This window comes from Haliaeetus albicilla, chromosome 4 (assembly GCF_947461875.1).
Source record: "Haliaeetus albicilla chromosome 4, bHalAlb1.1, whole genome shotgun sequence".
Lineage (NCBI taxonomy): Eukaryota > Metazoa > Chordata > Aves > Accipitriformes > Accipitridae > Haliaeetus > Haliaeetus albicilla.
This window is the reverse complement of record NC_091486.1, coordinates 41,018,826-41,033,458: the sequence shown is the minus strand read 5'-3', so window position 1 is coordinate 41,033,458 and position 14,633 is coordinate 41,018,826. Positions and strand designations below refer to the sequence as shown.

Below are 14,633 nucleotides of genomic sequence, written 5' to 3'. Positions count from 1 at the left end.
TAATAGCCTAGAGATCATGCACAAGGTGGTAGCCAGAAAAAACCCAAACAACAAAGAACTAGTAGAGCTACTGAAATGCCTTTTCATTGTTCTTTATAAATATGGCTTCATTTGCATGGAAGCATTTCCTGAAAGCGCTGGTTTATGGGAAATTTTTGGCTTTACAGGTAAGAAAATTTAAAAAGAAATGTAATCATATTAATTTCTTACTGTTGTTGTACATTAAACCTTTCCCAGGAATAATACTGAATTTTTCTTTAAGCCAGGTTTAGAAATGAGGAAGGAAAGCATAAGCCCTGTAGATACAACGAAGTGAATCTCCTGCTATAAAAACTTGCTTCCCATCACAAAAGGAGAAATTTACTGTTGGCCGTTGTTGTCTTTTTTCTGTGCACATTTGGCACAGAAAAAAGATTTTAACTAAAGTGAGGAGCCAAGAATTGTGAAGCCCACATTGTAGACCTGGATCTGCAATACCTGTCCTGTGGGGGAAGGTATTCCCCTGAGGGAAAGCACCTATATCCAAACTCCGGCACCAGGAAATATGGCCTGATAACAAAATTTGGCCATTATATCTATTAACAGAAGTGGGAATTATGGATGGCTGCTGAGATGTTTCAAAATGGGATGCACCCCATCAGAGAGCCAGGAGATGCCACTGCCCATGGCAGTTCCTGCTCCTGCCAGTGGTGCTGCTAAGCAAAACTTCCAGAAGGCATCTGGAAATCCCTAAAAAGAAAACAGTTTTGAACAGTCAGGAGTTTCATGAATAGAAAATCCAATGCAGTGGCAAAATAGCCTTTTTTGTAATTATTAATTATGCTTCATGTTTTGAAATACAAGCATGTCTTCTCCTGTGCCAAAGTATTATTCTGAAAAATATATTCTGTATAAAACCTTAATCCCCAGAACATTTCATATTCAGCTAAAGCCTGCATTTGCCTTTTACAGGTTCTTAACCAGCGTGACCTACTCTCTTCCATTTGCTCTGATGGCTGCCTGGGTGCTGTTTATAGCTGATTTTGTTAAAACACTTGTTCAAGAGAAAGATCTGAGACTTTATGAGGTATGGTGAAACTTTCTGGGACGTGCAATATTATAAACAGATTTTCCTTATTAGTTGGTAGTATGTCTCGTGCAATATTAGATGAAGCAAAACAAGCATTAAAGAAAGTAATATACCAAATACCTATTGTTTGACCTGAAGTGTTTGAATTCTGACATTGTAACCAAGCTCAAAACCACAGAAATGCAGGGCATTTGCCCTTCAAGTGGTGAGAATATTGCTTTGCAGTTCTGAACACTGGAAACATGGGCACCTCACAAAATTACAAGTTTTCTGAAGATTTAAAGCTCTCTAAAAATTGACTGAGTCATACCTATTGGGGACAAAGACATGAAAAGTGACTTATTTCCTATCCTTGAAGTTATTATACTTAATATTTCAGAAGGTGGTACATATTACATTAGCTTCTCTGAAATGAAGTTCTTCATTCACGTTGTCTATTGGAAAAGAAATGACATTGAGACATAGGGAATTTATTAAATTAACTCAGGTTTTCAGTGTGAATACCATCAACAGAGATGAGCAGCAAAGAACTTTTGTAAAACTAAGCTTCAGCAAGCAACAAAAGCTCAAGCAGATTTGGGTTTTATCTGATACCATGGAAACAAATACTGATTCACCAAAAACATTTCCAAGAAAGGGCACTCTATGAACTGATGAGATTGAAAATGAGTGAACTCCAGTGGCTAGCTGACAGCCAGCTACTCTAGTTTAGGGAACCCAGTTTCACTGTCTCTAAGAACTAGGGTGTCAGTAGTCTTTTTAGGTGTGTAATAAACTGCAACAAGACACCAGCACCTGTGGTGTCTTTTGGCTTTAACAATACAGTTTTATACAAGTCTTGTGGACTTGATTATCAGCTAATATAATATATTGCTTCCTCATAACCATCGTAATTTAGCTATTATTCATTGTCTTGAGGTTGTGTGGGAAATGGTTTGGTTTCAAAGATACTTAAGAGCTGTTACATGCAAGCCATTGGATTGGTTAGCATTATTTTAAAAAATAACTAAAATACCTTAGAAAAGTTACAAATCTAAAGCCAGAAGTTGCTTTGGAGCTTGTGGGCTGCAATGCTTCATACTTGCAAATCCTGTCTGTGCTGTTCTTTTGCAATAGACTGCTTTGCAAACCTAGGGCATTCCAGAAATGTGAGTGCATGGTTTCTCCCTGGTTATCAACATGCCATATACGAAAGTATAAAAGAGCATAATTTGGTTGCATGCCCTGTCCAGAAACTGAAAAAAGAAACAGTTCAGTATCAGCAGAAAGATCTCTTAATAAACAGTTGTCATTTGTGATTCTTTTTTTCACCTTTCTCTCTGTAGTACATGAAAATGATGGGTGTTAATGCCAGCAGCCATTTCATTGCCTGGTTCATAGAGTGCGCCATCTTCCTTCTAATTACTATCACCTTCCTCATCATTGTTCTAAAAGTGGGTGACATCCTTCCCAAAACAAACACAGTGCTCCTGTTCGTGTACCTTATGGACTACAGCCTGTCCATCATAGCCATGAGCTACTTCATCAGTGTTTTCTTCAATAACACCAACATAGCAGCCTTGGTGGGCAGTCTCGTGTACATCCTCACCTTCTTCCCCTTCATCGTGTTGCTTGTCATCGAGAATCATTTGAGCTTCTCTGTGAAGAGCCTACTGGTAAGTTCTGCTTTTCAATGACAGGGACCATGTGTATGAAGCAGACACTCACCTTCAATAAACTTCAGCTCCTATAGCTTGTGTCACAAATATATGTGAGTTGGGTGCCTTTCTAAATTCCATCAGTGGGTGTTGACAGGTATGACAGCACGGCCGGAGTGTTAGCTATGGCCTGTTTGAGGGACACCTGAATTAATTGTGTCCCATGACTGAAAGCAATACTTGTGGAATTTTAGTGAGTTCCCACCTGCTAGCTGAATCAGAGTAGCTTGAGCTATGTACTTTGCCCTTTTGAGTTGCAAAGCAAAAGCACTGTGAAAAATGAGGCTGTCTCAGCAAAGAGTTTAGGTAGCAGGGCTGTGAAGGAGGGCTGGCTCTGCTTGTCCTTTAGTTTCATGTGTCTCAAATTCCTAGCCGTGGAAATAGATGTAAAGCCTTGTTTCTTACCAAGGGTGGAAAAAGGTAAGTATTGGGTTCCAGAAGTCAGCCTGTATTTCAGAAGCCTCAGATAAAGCTCTGTATGAGAGATGAAGTTGGGTCCTGCGTGTGGAAGCAAAAGGCAGGCAGGCTCTAAGAAGACATTACAGCCCATCACCAGAAGTGTTACCCATCATAAGCCTGGTCCAGTGCTCTTTGTGACTGTTGGAAAAAGAAACCCACTAATTTTTCTGGCTACTGGACCAAGCCAATGAGGTAACTTATTGGTTGACTTGATTTCTCTCTGAGACTAATTCATAAGTTCTTTTTTTTTCAATTTTGTTTATTCCGCAGAGTCTGTTGTCTCCAACTGCATTCAGTTATGCAAGCCAATACATTGCCCGATACGAGGCACAGGGCATAGGTATGTTTATTGTAGACAAAACTAGGCTTTGAGCTCCCATGGTTGTAACATTTCATTAACTAATATGGATTCTGTTTATATTTCTAAATTCCTTTCTGCAGGTCTGCAGTGGGACAACATGTATAAGTCCCCAATGATTGGAGACAACACTTCCTTTGGCTGGATGTGCTGGCTCATTCTGATAGACTCTTTCATTTACTTCATCCTGGGATGGTATATAAGGAATGTTTTCCCAGGTAAGGATACAAAGCATTGAGGCTGGTGCTGTACCATCTCTTTTGGAAAACAATGAATACACCACTAGCCAATTCTATGGTTCAGGCAGTAAGACAGTGTGCACATAGAGGACACCTCTGTTTCTAGATCAAAGGGAGCATGACTTTGTAGATGTCTGACAGCATTAATGAAACTGAGACAGAGCAGAGCAAGGAAGAATTAGGGTCCCTCTGCTTATCACATGGGTAGGTGGGTCTCCTGAAGAAGCTGAAGCCAAGGACATGGGAGGATGTGTTTGCGGTCTGCTCAGTGAAAATGAGAACAGAGCATGTTAGCCTGCATTTGTCAGTTGAGTGATTTTGTGTTGTGTTACTTACATAATTTGATTTCAAAAAGTAATTCCTGCCTTGGGCAAGAGCCAGTACATTTGTCTTTTGCTTTTCTTTACCACCTAATGAAGCAGTCCACTGGCATAAGGAAATCTACCCAGTGGAAAATGTAAAGTACTCCTGTCCTCCAGCTATGAAGTTACTCAGAATAACAAATTAGTGAATGCTTACTATCGTGTCAATTGGGCAAATTCTCCACCAAGTATCAGCAGTACATGAGCACATCAAGAGGGGAGAGACCTCTGTGGAGTTTATTGTTGCTATTTTGAGTGCTCCTCAGTAGTGATACTTCCTCAGAACAGATATCTGAATGAGTTTCCTTTTCTCCTTGCAGGTAGATATGGCATGGCTGCTCCCTGGTATTTCCCGTTGCTTCCATCTTACTGGGTCGAATACAACAGTTACCTCCCGTTTTGGAATGAGAAACAAAGAGGCCTTCTCTTCACCAAGCTGATGTTAAGGAAAGAAGCCACCCTCAACAATAAGATATGTATGTGAATGCTAGATGGGGTAGAGATACTAACTTATGTTTAAGGTAAACGAAGCCAAATTTGTAAAGGGGCACCATACTCAGAAAGCACATTTCTCTATTCATCCTTATTTTGTAGCTCAGGAAAAATTGGAAGCCATTACTTACGTGAATGGAGATTTGGCTTTTAAATTATACTTGTTCTTCCTTTGTGGTGTGGAAATCCAGTACTGATTTTCACATGCATATTTGTGTATGTTGTAGTTGGGCAGTTATCTTAGATACATATATATCAGTCTACAATGCTCTGAGTAGAAATACACTTTGGTTTGTGCAAGCAAATACAGGTTTCCATATGGCAAAAGGGATGAGTGCTTCTTTATTCATCTCTTCAAATATTTAGCCGGTAAAATACTGTGAGAACACATAAAAACTTGCTGATTCTACCTAACTGAAAATAACTCAGTAGTTTTGCTGTATGTTCTCCAATTTACTGTGCTTGCTTAGTATAAATTTGTTAGGTGCTCCAAAACATCTAAATATGAGACCTTTTTAAAAGCAATTAATGCTTATCATCAAGAGTTATTAGAAACTGCAGAAGTAAAAAGGAGAAATCCCAGAGAGAATGATACAGTTCCTGTGAAATGTTCTCTACGTTCCCAGCTGAAAGGCACCTACTTTTGCTGTCTTTTGTTTTTAAAAGCCCTGCTTATTTCTGAGGTGAAAAAGTAGCACAAACGTCTGATGCAGTGCAGTAACTGTCCTCTGACCCTTCCCTTTGATGTCAAAGGTGCCCCCCCACCTCACCTGGAACCAGAGCCCACTGATCTCACCTTGGGAGTCTCCCTCTGTGGTATAACAAAGGTTTATGGATCCAAAGCTGCAGTGGACAACCTCAGCCTCAACTTCTATGAAGGGAATATCACTTCCCTGCTGGGACACAATGGAGCCGGGAAAACTACAACCATGTGCGTATCCTTTAAAGCTGGGGGGGGGGGTATATACTGTGGGGCATGATTGGGTGAATGAAAGAGCAAGTGGGGCTCTTCAGTGTTGGGAGACTAAATAAGATACTTTATTAGGCCAAATCTCTCTTGTAGTTTTATCTTGCTCATGGATGACCTCAGCAGTCCCTTCATCTATTAGAATTAAAGGTTCTTTTCTGCTTAGGAACATGCTTTTTAATCTGGTGGGATACCTGTAATACACAGCACAACAACTGTTCTAGCATTTCGTTCCATGACACTTTGGTCCCTGGGGTTAGGTTGTTCTGAAAACTATGGGTAGCTTTTGCACACACCAAAGCTGAAGTGATATTAACAAGAAAGCTTAATAAAGGTATATTTCAGCTGTACAAACTCATGTGTTGGCTGGGCTGGAATGGCAGTGGGTTAATACATGGGCATTTCGGCCCTTCCAGCCTTGCCATTTATAAATTATTGTTTGAGTTGTTAGATAACAGCACTTAAACAGACCTGTAGAACTTGATTTCTCCACTGATATATATGTGCATCACTCTGAAAGCAACATTAAGCTGATAAATAGAAGCCTCAGAAGAGCCAAAATGAGTAAGAAAGACAGATGTGTACTTCATCTCAGCTCATTATCAATTCATCTCATATCCTGTTTGCAAAGTGTAGGCAAAGGTGATACGCAGAAAAGTATAATAGCTTCTTGAAACTTAGTGCAGGCTTCAAATTCTGAGTAAGGTCAGAAGTAAGTTACTTCTTTCCTTTCTAATGATGGTTAAAAGTCCCAGGAGAGAGAAGCTCTGGGAGAGTGAAGGGCAGTCTGAGATGCATTTTCTCCCTTTAGTCCCTGCAGGACAGCACCAAAAATGACCTGTAATGTGCAAGTAGTTATTCTGAGCAGAAGGTGTTTGACTTGGGTCTGTTGGGTATTCCTAGGTAGGTAATTATTTGCTTGAACTAGATGAAAGTGCTGCCCACTGTGAGTGTCTTGTCTGGAAGTCCTCTCCCATGTCTTGTTAATAATGGCAGTGAAATCATGTTTTCATGCTCTGATGTGGTTAGTAAGATGAAAATGTGGTTTTCAATCTCTGTTGTGGTTAGCAATATGAGGCTGTCTGGATACTGCAGATAAACCTCAAAGAATGAAGAGTAACTGCATTATATGAATTCCCAGTGATTAAATTGGAAGTCAAGGGCATTCACGAATATTAATGAATGGGATATGCAATGCTCTGACTTCGGGAGATGAAGGCTGAAGAAGATAAAAGTACATGTGAAAAGTAGCCAGAGCTCAGTGTGTGAGCTTGGTACTTGCTCTTGCATTTCTGCAGAGGGGTGTGAGGATGTCCTTTGATGTTAATTGGCCACCGCTCTGCCAAAGCATGGTCAGACAGCAGAAGAAGCAGTGGTCAGTAGTGTCTGGCTGGAAGAAGTGTGATGGTGATGTAAGGAAACTTTGAAAGTGGCGATAGGTACAGGACCATGTGAAAAAATTACCTATGGCTTTCTCCTTTTTCTAACTCCCTTTTCTATTTATTTTTCCCTTTCAGATCTGTTTTGACTGGGTTGTTCCCTACATCATCAGGTACTATCTTTGTGTATGGCAAGGACATCAGGACTGACCAGGAGGTTATCAGGAAGAACATGGGTGTGTGTATGCAGCACAATGTTCTCTTTAACTACCTCACCACGAAAGAACACCTGCTGCTCTACGGGTACATCAAAGTCCCTCACTGGAGTAAACAGGAGCTCTACCAAGAAGTGAAGAGGTATAAAAATAGCAGGGTTGTAGAAGGGAGAGAGGGCTGTCAAAATTATTGTTTGGTAGTGCCATTGCCACTGCAAAGCTCAAATGAATGGTTTTGAGAAGTGTTGCAGATCCAGTGCAGAGTTCAAATAATGCCTTGGTCTAACTAGAGGAATATATTGGTATCTGTGGCTGTAAGAAAACAATGTCTCTTCTCCAGGGGGTTTATAACCTTCTGTGGCAATTCTTTGGAGATTAATTTATAGGCCTCAGGATCTAGTCCTTGCTGCTTTACAGTTTTCCCCAGAAAGAGATTTAATCAACCAGGCAGAAAGATGGTGTTGGCTTTATTGGTTCTGCAGAGAAGTGAAGCAGCCAGAACATCCCAGGGAGTTTGGATCTTGCTGTTCTCAGGTGATGAGGTTGAGCCTTTAACTTTGACTTGTCAGATGGAAACTTTGAAAACATCCTAAAAAAATGTTTTAAATTAAAATCCCAGTGACTGAGTTACAGGGTGAGTCATCTCCCTGCACTGTGACCATTCAGTCAGTTTGAGCAGTTTTTCATTTGCAGTTATGGGTTTTGTGATATTTTCAGATTCCCTGCCTTTAAAAGATACCTGAAGGACAACCTTTGGGCATTGTTTTTTCTTTGTTTTCAAGGACTTTGAAGGAGACTGGACTGTACAGCCATCGTCACAAGCTAGCCGGCTCCCTGTCTGGGGGGACGAAGAGGAAGTTATCTATAGCTATTGCTCTCCTGGGTGGATCGAGGGTGGTGATACTAGATGAACCAACCACAGGGGTGGATCCATGCTCTCGGAGAAGTATTTGGGAAATTATCTCCAAGAATAAAAAAGGTACTGTGATGAGACAAGATGCTGCCTAGTGGCAAAGGTGATTCATGGTATCAGTGGCTTTGAATTATGGGTTTTGGAGACCACAGAGAAGGAACTGTGGGAGACTGGGATTTTGCAGGCCCTCTGGGTGCATCCTGGTTGGTTTCTGTAAATTCACAGGTTCATTTGAAAAGTAACTTTACCATAATACACAATTTACAATACAGTAACTTTCAGCTTCTCTTTAATGTTGCCTTTCATCCAGTTTCACTAATAATTGCAAAAAAGCGCAGTTGATTTTCACCTGATACTCTGTGTCCCCTCATTCAGCATAGCTTTCACCTGTCTCATGTAATCACATGTATTTATTCTGTGGTGGCTGACATCAGCTTTGTTTTTTCCAGGCAGAACCATCATTCTCTCAACACATCACTTGGATGAAGCAGAAGTTCTGAGTGACCGGATCGCCTTCCTAGAGCATGGAGGGCTCAAATGTTGTGGTTCGCCATTCTACCTCAAGGAAATGTTTGGTGATGGATACCACCTGACACTCACAAAAAAGAAGGTTTGTGTCTGAGTTGGTCCTAAATTTTCAGCATCTTGGGTGGGAAACTGAACCAGTTGTATGACAGGAAGGAAGGAGACATGTCATAGTGTCCCACAGAAATGAAGCATGCTGCAGAAGGTTCATGTCAGTCTTAGATGTCTGCAGTGGAATGGTTGTTCCAGTATAATTTCACTTTCATGGAACAACTTCTTAATGCAACCACTTTATGCCCAGGTGAAAGTGGGGATATATTTTGGATTTAAACCCTTGGTTTTGGCCACACAGGTTCAAGAATATGCTGGACTGTTTCCTTGGGCTGCCAGTAAGATCACTTTTTCATATTACTCAACCACTGAGATACCTGGGTTACAGTGCACTCTGCTCTCCAGCTCACTCTGCCTGTCCCATGCTGGAATTCACATGCTTTTTTAATAAATAAGTTTCCTTCAGAAACACAGCCTATATGGAGAGTTCCCTAAAACACAGGAGTCTTAGCTTCAGCCCCTCTACACAAAGCCTTGCAGCTCTAATAGATAAGGCGGAGGTCTGAACTTGTGCCTCCTGTATCCCAGGTGTATGATGCAGTCCTTTTTATCCTCTCTTCCCTGCTGGGCCTTAGCTCCCTTTCTTGTCCCTTGAGCACGGTCACCACAGTAGGCACTGCTGGGGGCAGAGGCAGAGATTTTCCTGTTTGCAAGCCTGCATGGAGCTGAGCTAGAGCGCTCAGCAGCTTCGTCTCTGAGAGGGGCCATCAAGGCTTGTTCAGGGATGCAGGCACCTACAGCTATATCGGCAGGAGCTGAGTGACAGATCCAAGGACGGTAGTGGTATCAAACAACTATTGAGGATCTGGATGTGAGCGCGCTGCTTCTTGGTGAGAGATGCTAACAGCACGTGTGGCCTCCACTTCCCTTGAAGCAGAGAGAGGCTCTCCAGCGGGGCCACCAGACCAGCCTCCATGGCCTTTGGAAAACAGGAAAGTCAGTGCTCTGCTTTGTTGAAAAAGAACAGTGTCTCCTTGAGGGTTAAAGGCAAGGCTGTGTGCATAGTGTGAATTCTGGAGTTCAGAGGAATAAAGCAGATGGGAAGAGTCCATCGATAGTATCTGGCCTGAGGCAAAATGTTCTGCTTGCAAAGAGGAGGGAACTCTGCTCTTGATAGCATTTATTACAGTGCTGTTGGTAGCCCCAGCACGCAGAATAACATGCAGATACCATAAGAGATCATTCTCTCTTCCAAATTGCTGACAGTATAGATAGAGAAAATGAAAAAATACCCACGTGCAAGCCTCATTTTTCATGGGAAAGAGTGTATTTGTGCTGGCAGCCAAGTTCAGGTGTCAGCTCTCTTGTGGCTAGGCTTTTTCTCTGTTGTACTACAAACCCTCTAGCTAGTGCAAAGTGGTTGATTCAGCCCAATCCCAGGATCCCTGTAGACAGAGGGAGCCCAGTAAGGTCTTGGATGGACCAAGATGGACATAGTGCCACACCTCCTTCTTCAAGGGCCAGAAACCCACTTTCATCTCTTTTTGATATTTAACTTCAAATGTTGCATGCCTGGATTGAGCTCACGTACTGATTATGCTGAGGGACAGAATTTGGGCTAAACCTGCGGTGGAAGTTTGATGTCGCAACCTTCTTGGTGACCAGAGTGTTTTCCTTCTTTTTCAGAACATGATAGAGGAGTGTGACACTACAGCAGTGACCTCCTTGATCCAGTCCCACCTCCCAGAGGCTTATCTCAAGGAGGATATTGGTGGAGAGCTTGTGTATGTGCTTCCCCCCTTCAAGTCCACAGTCTCAGGGGCCTACCAGGCGCTTCTCAGAGCCCTCGATACCAGCTTGAGTGATCTCCATCTTGGTTGCTACGGGATTTCAAACACAACCGTGGAAGAGGTATGAGCTCAGGGTCTGCTTGATTTAATGAAATGTTATGGAGATTAACTTCACACCACTGTGTAGCTCTGCTTTCTGGGCTAGACAGTGGCATGTTTTAGAAGTAAGAGTTGCAAGCAGGGGAAGAAGTGGTTTTGTTGTTCACTGTGTTACACTTAGGAACATGTGAGTGTGTAGATATATTCATAAATCTATACATGTACTAATGCACAAAGTGTACCACTGTCTGACCTTGCTAACAGCTTTTTGGCATTTTACTCAGAAAATGAGATACTGGAGTTAGACTAAGGAGAGAGAGCAATGATGTGTTTCTCTTTGAACTATTCTCCTGGTCTCCACGAGTCTGGGTTTGTCTGCAGATGCAGCCAGGAAGGAGGGAGTTAGCAAACCATCTAAATGATGAACTTCAGCATAGATGCTGTATTATACAAGTGAGTCACCTGGTGCATCTTGGAGTAACACAGGCACCTTTCTGCCCAGGGGAAATCTCTGGTCAAATAAACATTTAGTTGCATCAGAAATAAAAATAAATTATGAGCAGTGATGACCCTTGTCTTGCAGAAAGGAGGGAGGAAGATTGTTAACGTTTCTGCTCAGAAATTCTTGCTTGCTTTTAAGGTGTTTTCCTAAGGCAGCAAGAATGAGTTACACAGCATGTACCACGTGCAGCTTGAGTGCCACGAATGTGCACACTCTGAGCATGGAGGCAGCTGGGATTGTTCAGAGGCTAGAGGGGAAAATATCCCAGGGAAACAGCCCTCCTGCTTTCTTCACTGGTGCCATGCAGGGAGAGCTGTCTGTGCGCTGCTCATTGTGTGGGTGTGGAGGGAGTAGAGTTATGTAGGGCCCAAGCTGAAATGCAGCTTCGTTTACACCTACTCAGTAGTCACATAGCAGGTGGTGTTAGGACAAGGTAAGTCCAGGGTGCAGCTGCAAAGGTTTAAGTTTCCACTGCTGCAGCAGAAGAGAGACAGGAGGTGACAAGGAGCTGGACAACAACAATTTTATACTGGAAAAAAGTGAATTTCTCTTGCAGAGCACAAAGGGAACAGAAAGGATTATAATTCACAATTGCTGCACCAACTACAGCTACAAAGTAGGAGAGTGGATTCTGATTATTGTTTTGGTAAATGGAGTCATTTGGACCAATTTTCCTTCATATTTTCTTGCTCCATAGGTGTTTCTCAATCTGACAAAAGAGCTAGTGAAGGACAAGCAAGAAGATGCTGAACTGCCTCAACAGCTGCCTGGAGCCAGTGCTCAAACTGGCAGTGACGAAATGTCTATGAGCACAGATACCTTCACAGAAAGAGATGGTACTAAATTACCTCCAGGTTTTATTCCAGATTTGTTGCAGATGCAAACAGTGACAGGTGGACTGACTGAACTCCCCATCTTCTTTCTTTGTTGAAAACCATATTTCACCCAACCAGGAACCACAAAACCAATAAATCACTAGAAGTACAGCACTCAACAGTTGGTTAGGTCCACTGGTCTGCAATAGTCTGAATCACAGAATAAATTACAGAGGGGTTTTGTTTGCATCTGCCTTCCTTTAAACTGATCCAGGTTCTAATCTAGTCAAATACAGTGTGTGGGTGCAAGAGCAAATGTATACCTCTGAAAGTAATTGCAGAAACTGATGTAGAGAATTGTTTCTACATAACTAGTAGAACTGGAGAGAAACTTTGTGAAAAGCCCTTAGCCTGTTGCAAAAGCAGCACAGCTCTGAGCTGGATCCTCCTTGCTGCTTTTTACTGTGTCTCAGCCATTGCAGTATGGTAAAACAGCTCAAAGGGCCAGATAGTGGAATAAATTCACATGCAGAAGAAAATCAAGCTACACCACTATCTCTGAGGGTTTGAGAGCTGCAAAAGGTGGCATGGACCAAAAATGAGCAAATACCTGGTTGAAATGCTTCTCAGAGTAGAAACATTTTTTTGTATTTATAAATTTATGATTTATAGTTAGGGAGGCATCCAAGGGACAGCGAAGGGGTATTTTTGTACTCACTTCTCAAAGCTGACCTGCACTGTAAATGTTACATATTGTAAACAGTAACTCATATGCATAGAGAAGTGGTTTGTGTCACCCCTAATGAGAGCACTGAAAAGGATTTGCTTCATGTTGTATCATATAGGTTAATGTTTCATAAAGAGGAACAGGTTGCACAGGATTTGGCTCTGCTTTTAGTATACCACAACCCTGTCCATGCAAAAGATCAACTGGTTTATGTGCCTTGTTTTCTTATTTCAGGATTAATTCCCTTAGTGATTTGTCTGAGGACCTGCTTTCTAAATTATGAAAATTTTCAGTTTGCAAATATAATAGAATAATATGTTTCCCCTGTAAGTTGCAACTGGGTAGGTAGGATGTAGATAATTTCTTGCATCTGGAAGCCTGTGTTCCTCTTGCAAGATCTCAAAATGGATTCACTACATGTACGCATTTGAAATTAAACAAAAAAACTGGTGTCACATGAGCTTATGACTCAAGAGCCAAAATCTGAGTCCTGTCCCAAGCTTGACCCCTGTGTATGTTCCAACTTAGTAGTTTTGATTTGCCATCTGTAAGAGGAGTGCAGGAAACTAAATGTAATCCCAGGGTACTATAACCATCAATGCCCTGCATTTCACAGATACTGATCCATGACAAAATGCATTCTTTTGTACCCAGATCAGCTTCTGATTAGATCAAAAAGCCTGCAGGGTTTGCCATTGCTGCTTAAGAAGACATCAGCCTTGTTCATTAAGAGATTCCACCATACCCGGCGGGATGTCAGAGGCTTCATTGCTCAGATTGTCCTCCCAGTCCTCTTTGTGATGGCTGCGATGGGACTTGGGACTCTGAGAACTAAGGAGACTGAATATCCCGAACTGATCCTTTCCCCCTCTCTGTACGGCACATCCGACCAGGCAGACTTCTTTGGGTGAGTGGTGTTCTTTGTGATCCTTAAACCCATTTGTTTGTAAACCATCAAGGTTATTTCTAAGCACACCCAGTGGAAAGGTGTTACACAGAGAACATGTAGCTATGTTATCTGTGTAGTTATGTTACGCAGATAATGTGTAGAAATCCTGTTCCTAAAGGATCTCTGGGGGTGATGGCTTGGCTCAGATCAGCAACCAGAAAGCTTTAGAAAAACAACCTCTCAGTTGGAATTCACTAGGAAATATGTGAGGAATATTCTTTGTGTTTCCCATTGGAGTCCTCTGGCCCTGTGACAGCCATACTGTCCCACAGGGATTTTCTTAATGTATATACATTTCCCCCGATGTGAAATAGAGGTCATTTGTCTCCAAGATTACAACTCTGGGATCAAATTCTATTAATCTTGTGAACTGTCTGTATGCTTTTCTGCCCAAGCCCCGCTCGTCCAAGGCACGCAGTCAGTTTGAAGGGCGTGCACTTTTTCAGTGTGATTAAGATGTCACCACTGAATTATTTCATTGTGCTTAAAAATCCTATTACCAAAATGATTATAATTTCTATCATTCTGATTTTATGATGCAAACAGCTGTCTTTCTCTACTGGTTCTCAGCTTTAAGTTGGAAGTATAAAATTTTACTCTAAAGCAAGTATGTGTGCTCTTAGGTATTCTTTCCCAGGACTGCTCATGCCTTTCCACTTTGGTCCTGCTAGATGGGGGAATGAGCCAGAACTGCATGTCTGAGTCCTCTGTTCCTAATATTCTCTGCTTCTCCTGATGAATCATTGCTAGAGAGCTGGGTCAGAAGTGAGAAGCATTTTCTTGAATGACCAAAACCAAAGGGACATCACAGATGAGAGAGCTGATTGAGACAAGACTGGAAGTAGTGCCTGAAAATTGCAGTAGATGCTTTTTCCCTGGAAACAGAATCTTGATTGTCCAAAAGTTCATCAGTATCTTGCTTAGATCTAGCAGCAGCAAATCACTGGAATAGCTGTGCAGTTCTAAGCAATGAGCAGTCCTTTTAGACCTGTGTGACTGTCCTCAGGGACTGCATGTACTTAAGT

At 41.9% G+C, this 14,633-nt stretch overlaps 1 protein-coding gene across 1 annotated transcript in view; it reads left to right on the top strand.

Moving 5' to 3' along the window:
* ABCA12 (ATP binding cassette subfamily A member 12) overlaps positions 1-14,633 on the top strand; it is a 90,272-nt gene that overhangs the window by 49,954 nt on the left and 25,685 nt on the right. The window contains exons 24-35 of the mRNA XM_069782050.1: positions 952-1,066; positions 2,395-2,724; positions 3,496-3,565; positions 3,667-3,801; positions 4,505-4,660; positions 5,430-5,607; positions 7,161-7,379; positions 8,020-8,216; positions 8,600-8,760; positions 10,413-10,637; positions 11,815-11,953; positions 13,314-13,566. Of these exons, the coding sequence (XP_069638151.1) occupies positions 952-1,066; positions 2,395-2,724; positions 3,496-3,565; positions 3,667-3,801; positions 4,505-4,660; positions 5,430-5,607; positions 7,161-7,379; positions 8,020-8,216; positions 8,600-8,760; positions 10,413-10,637; positions 11,815-11,953; positions 13,314-13,566 (2,178 nt within the window). The remainder of the gene's footprint in view (positions 1-951; positions 1,067-2,394; positions 2,725-3,495; positions 3,566-3,666; positions 3,802-4,504; positions 4,661-5,429; positions 5,608-7,160; positions 7,380-8,019; positions 8,217-8,599; positions 8,761-10,412; positions 10,638-11,814; positions 11,954-13,313; positions 13,567-14,633) is intronic.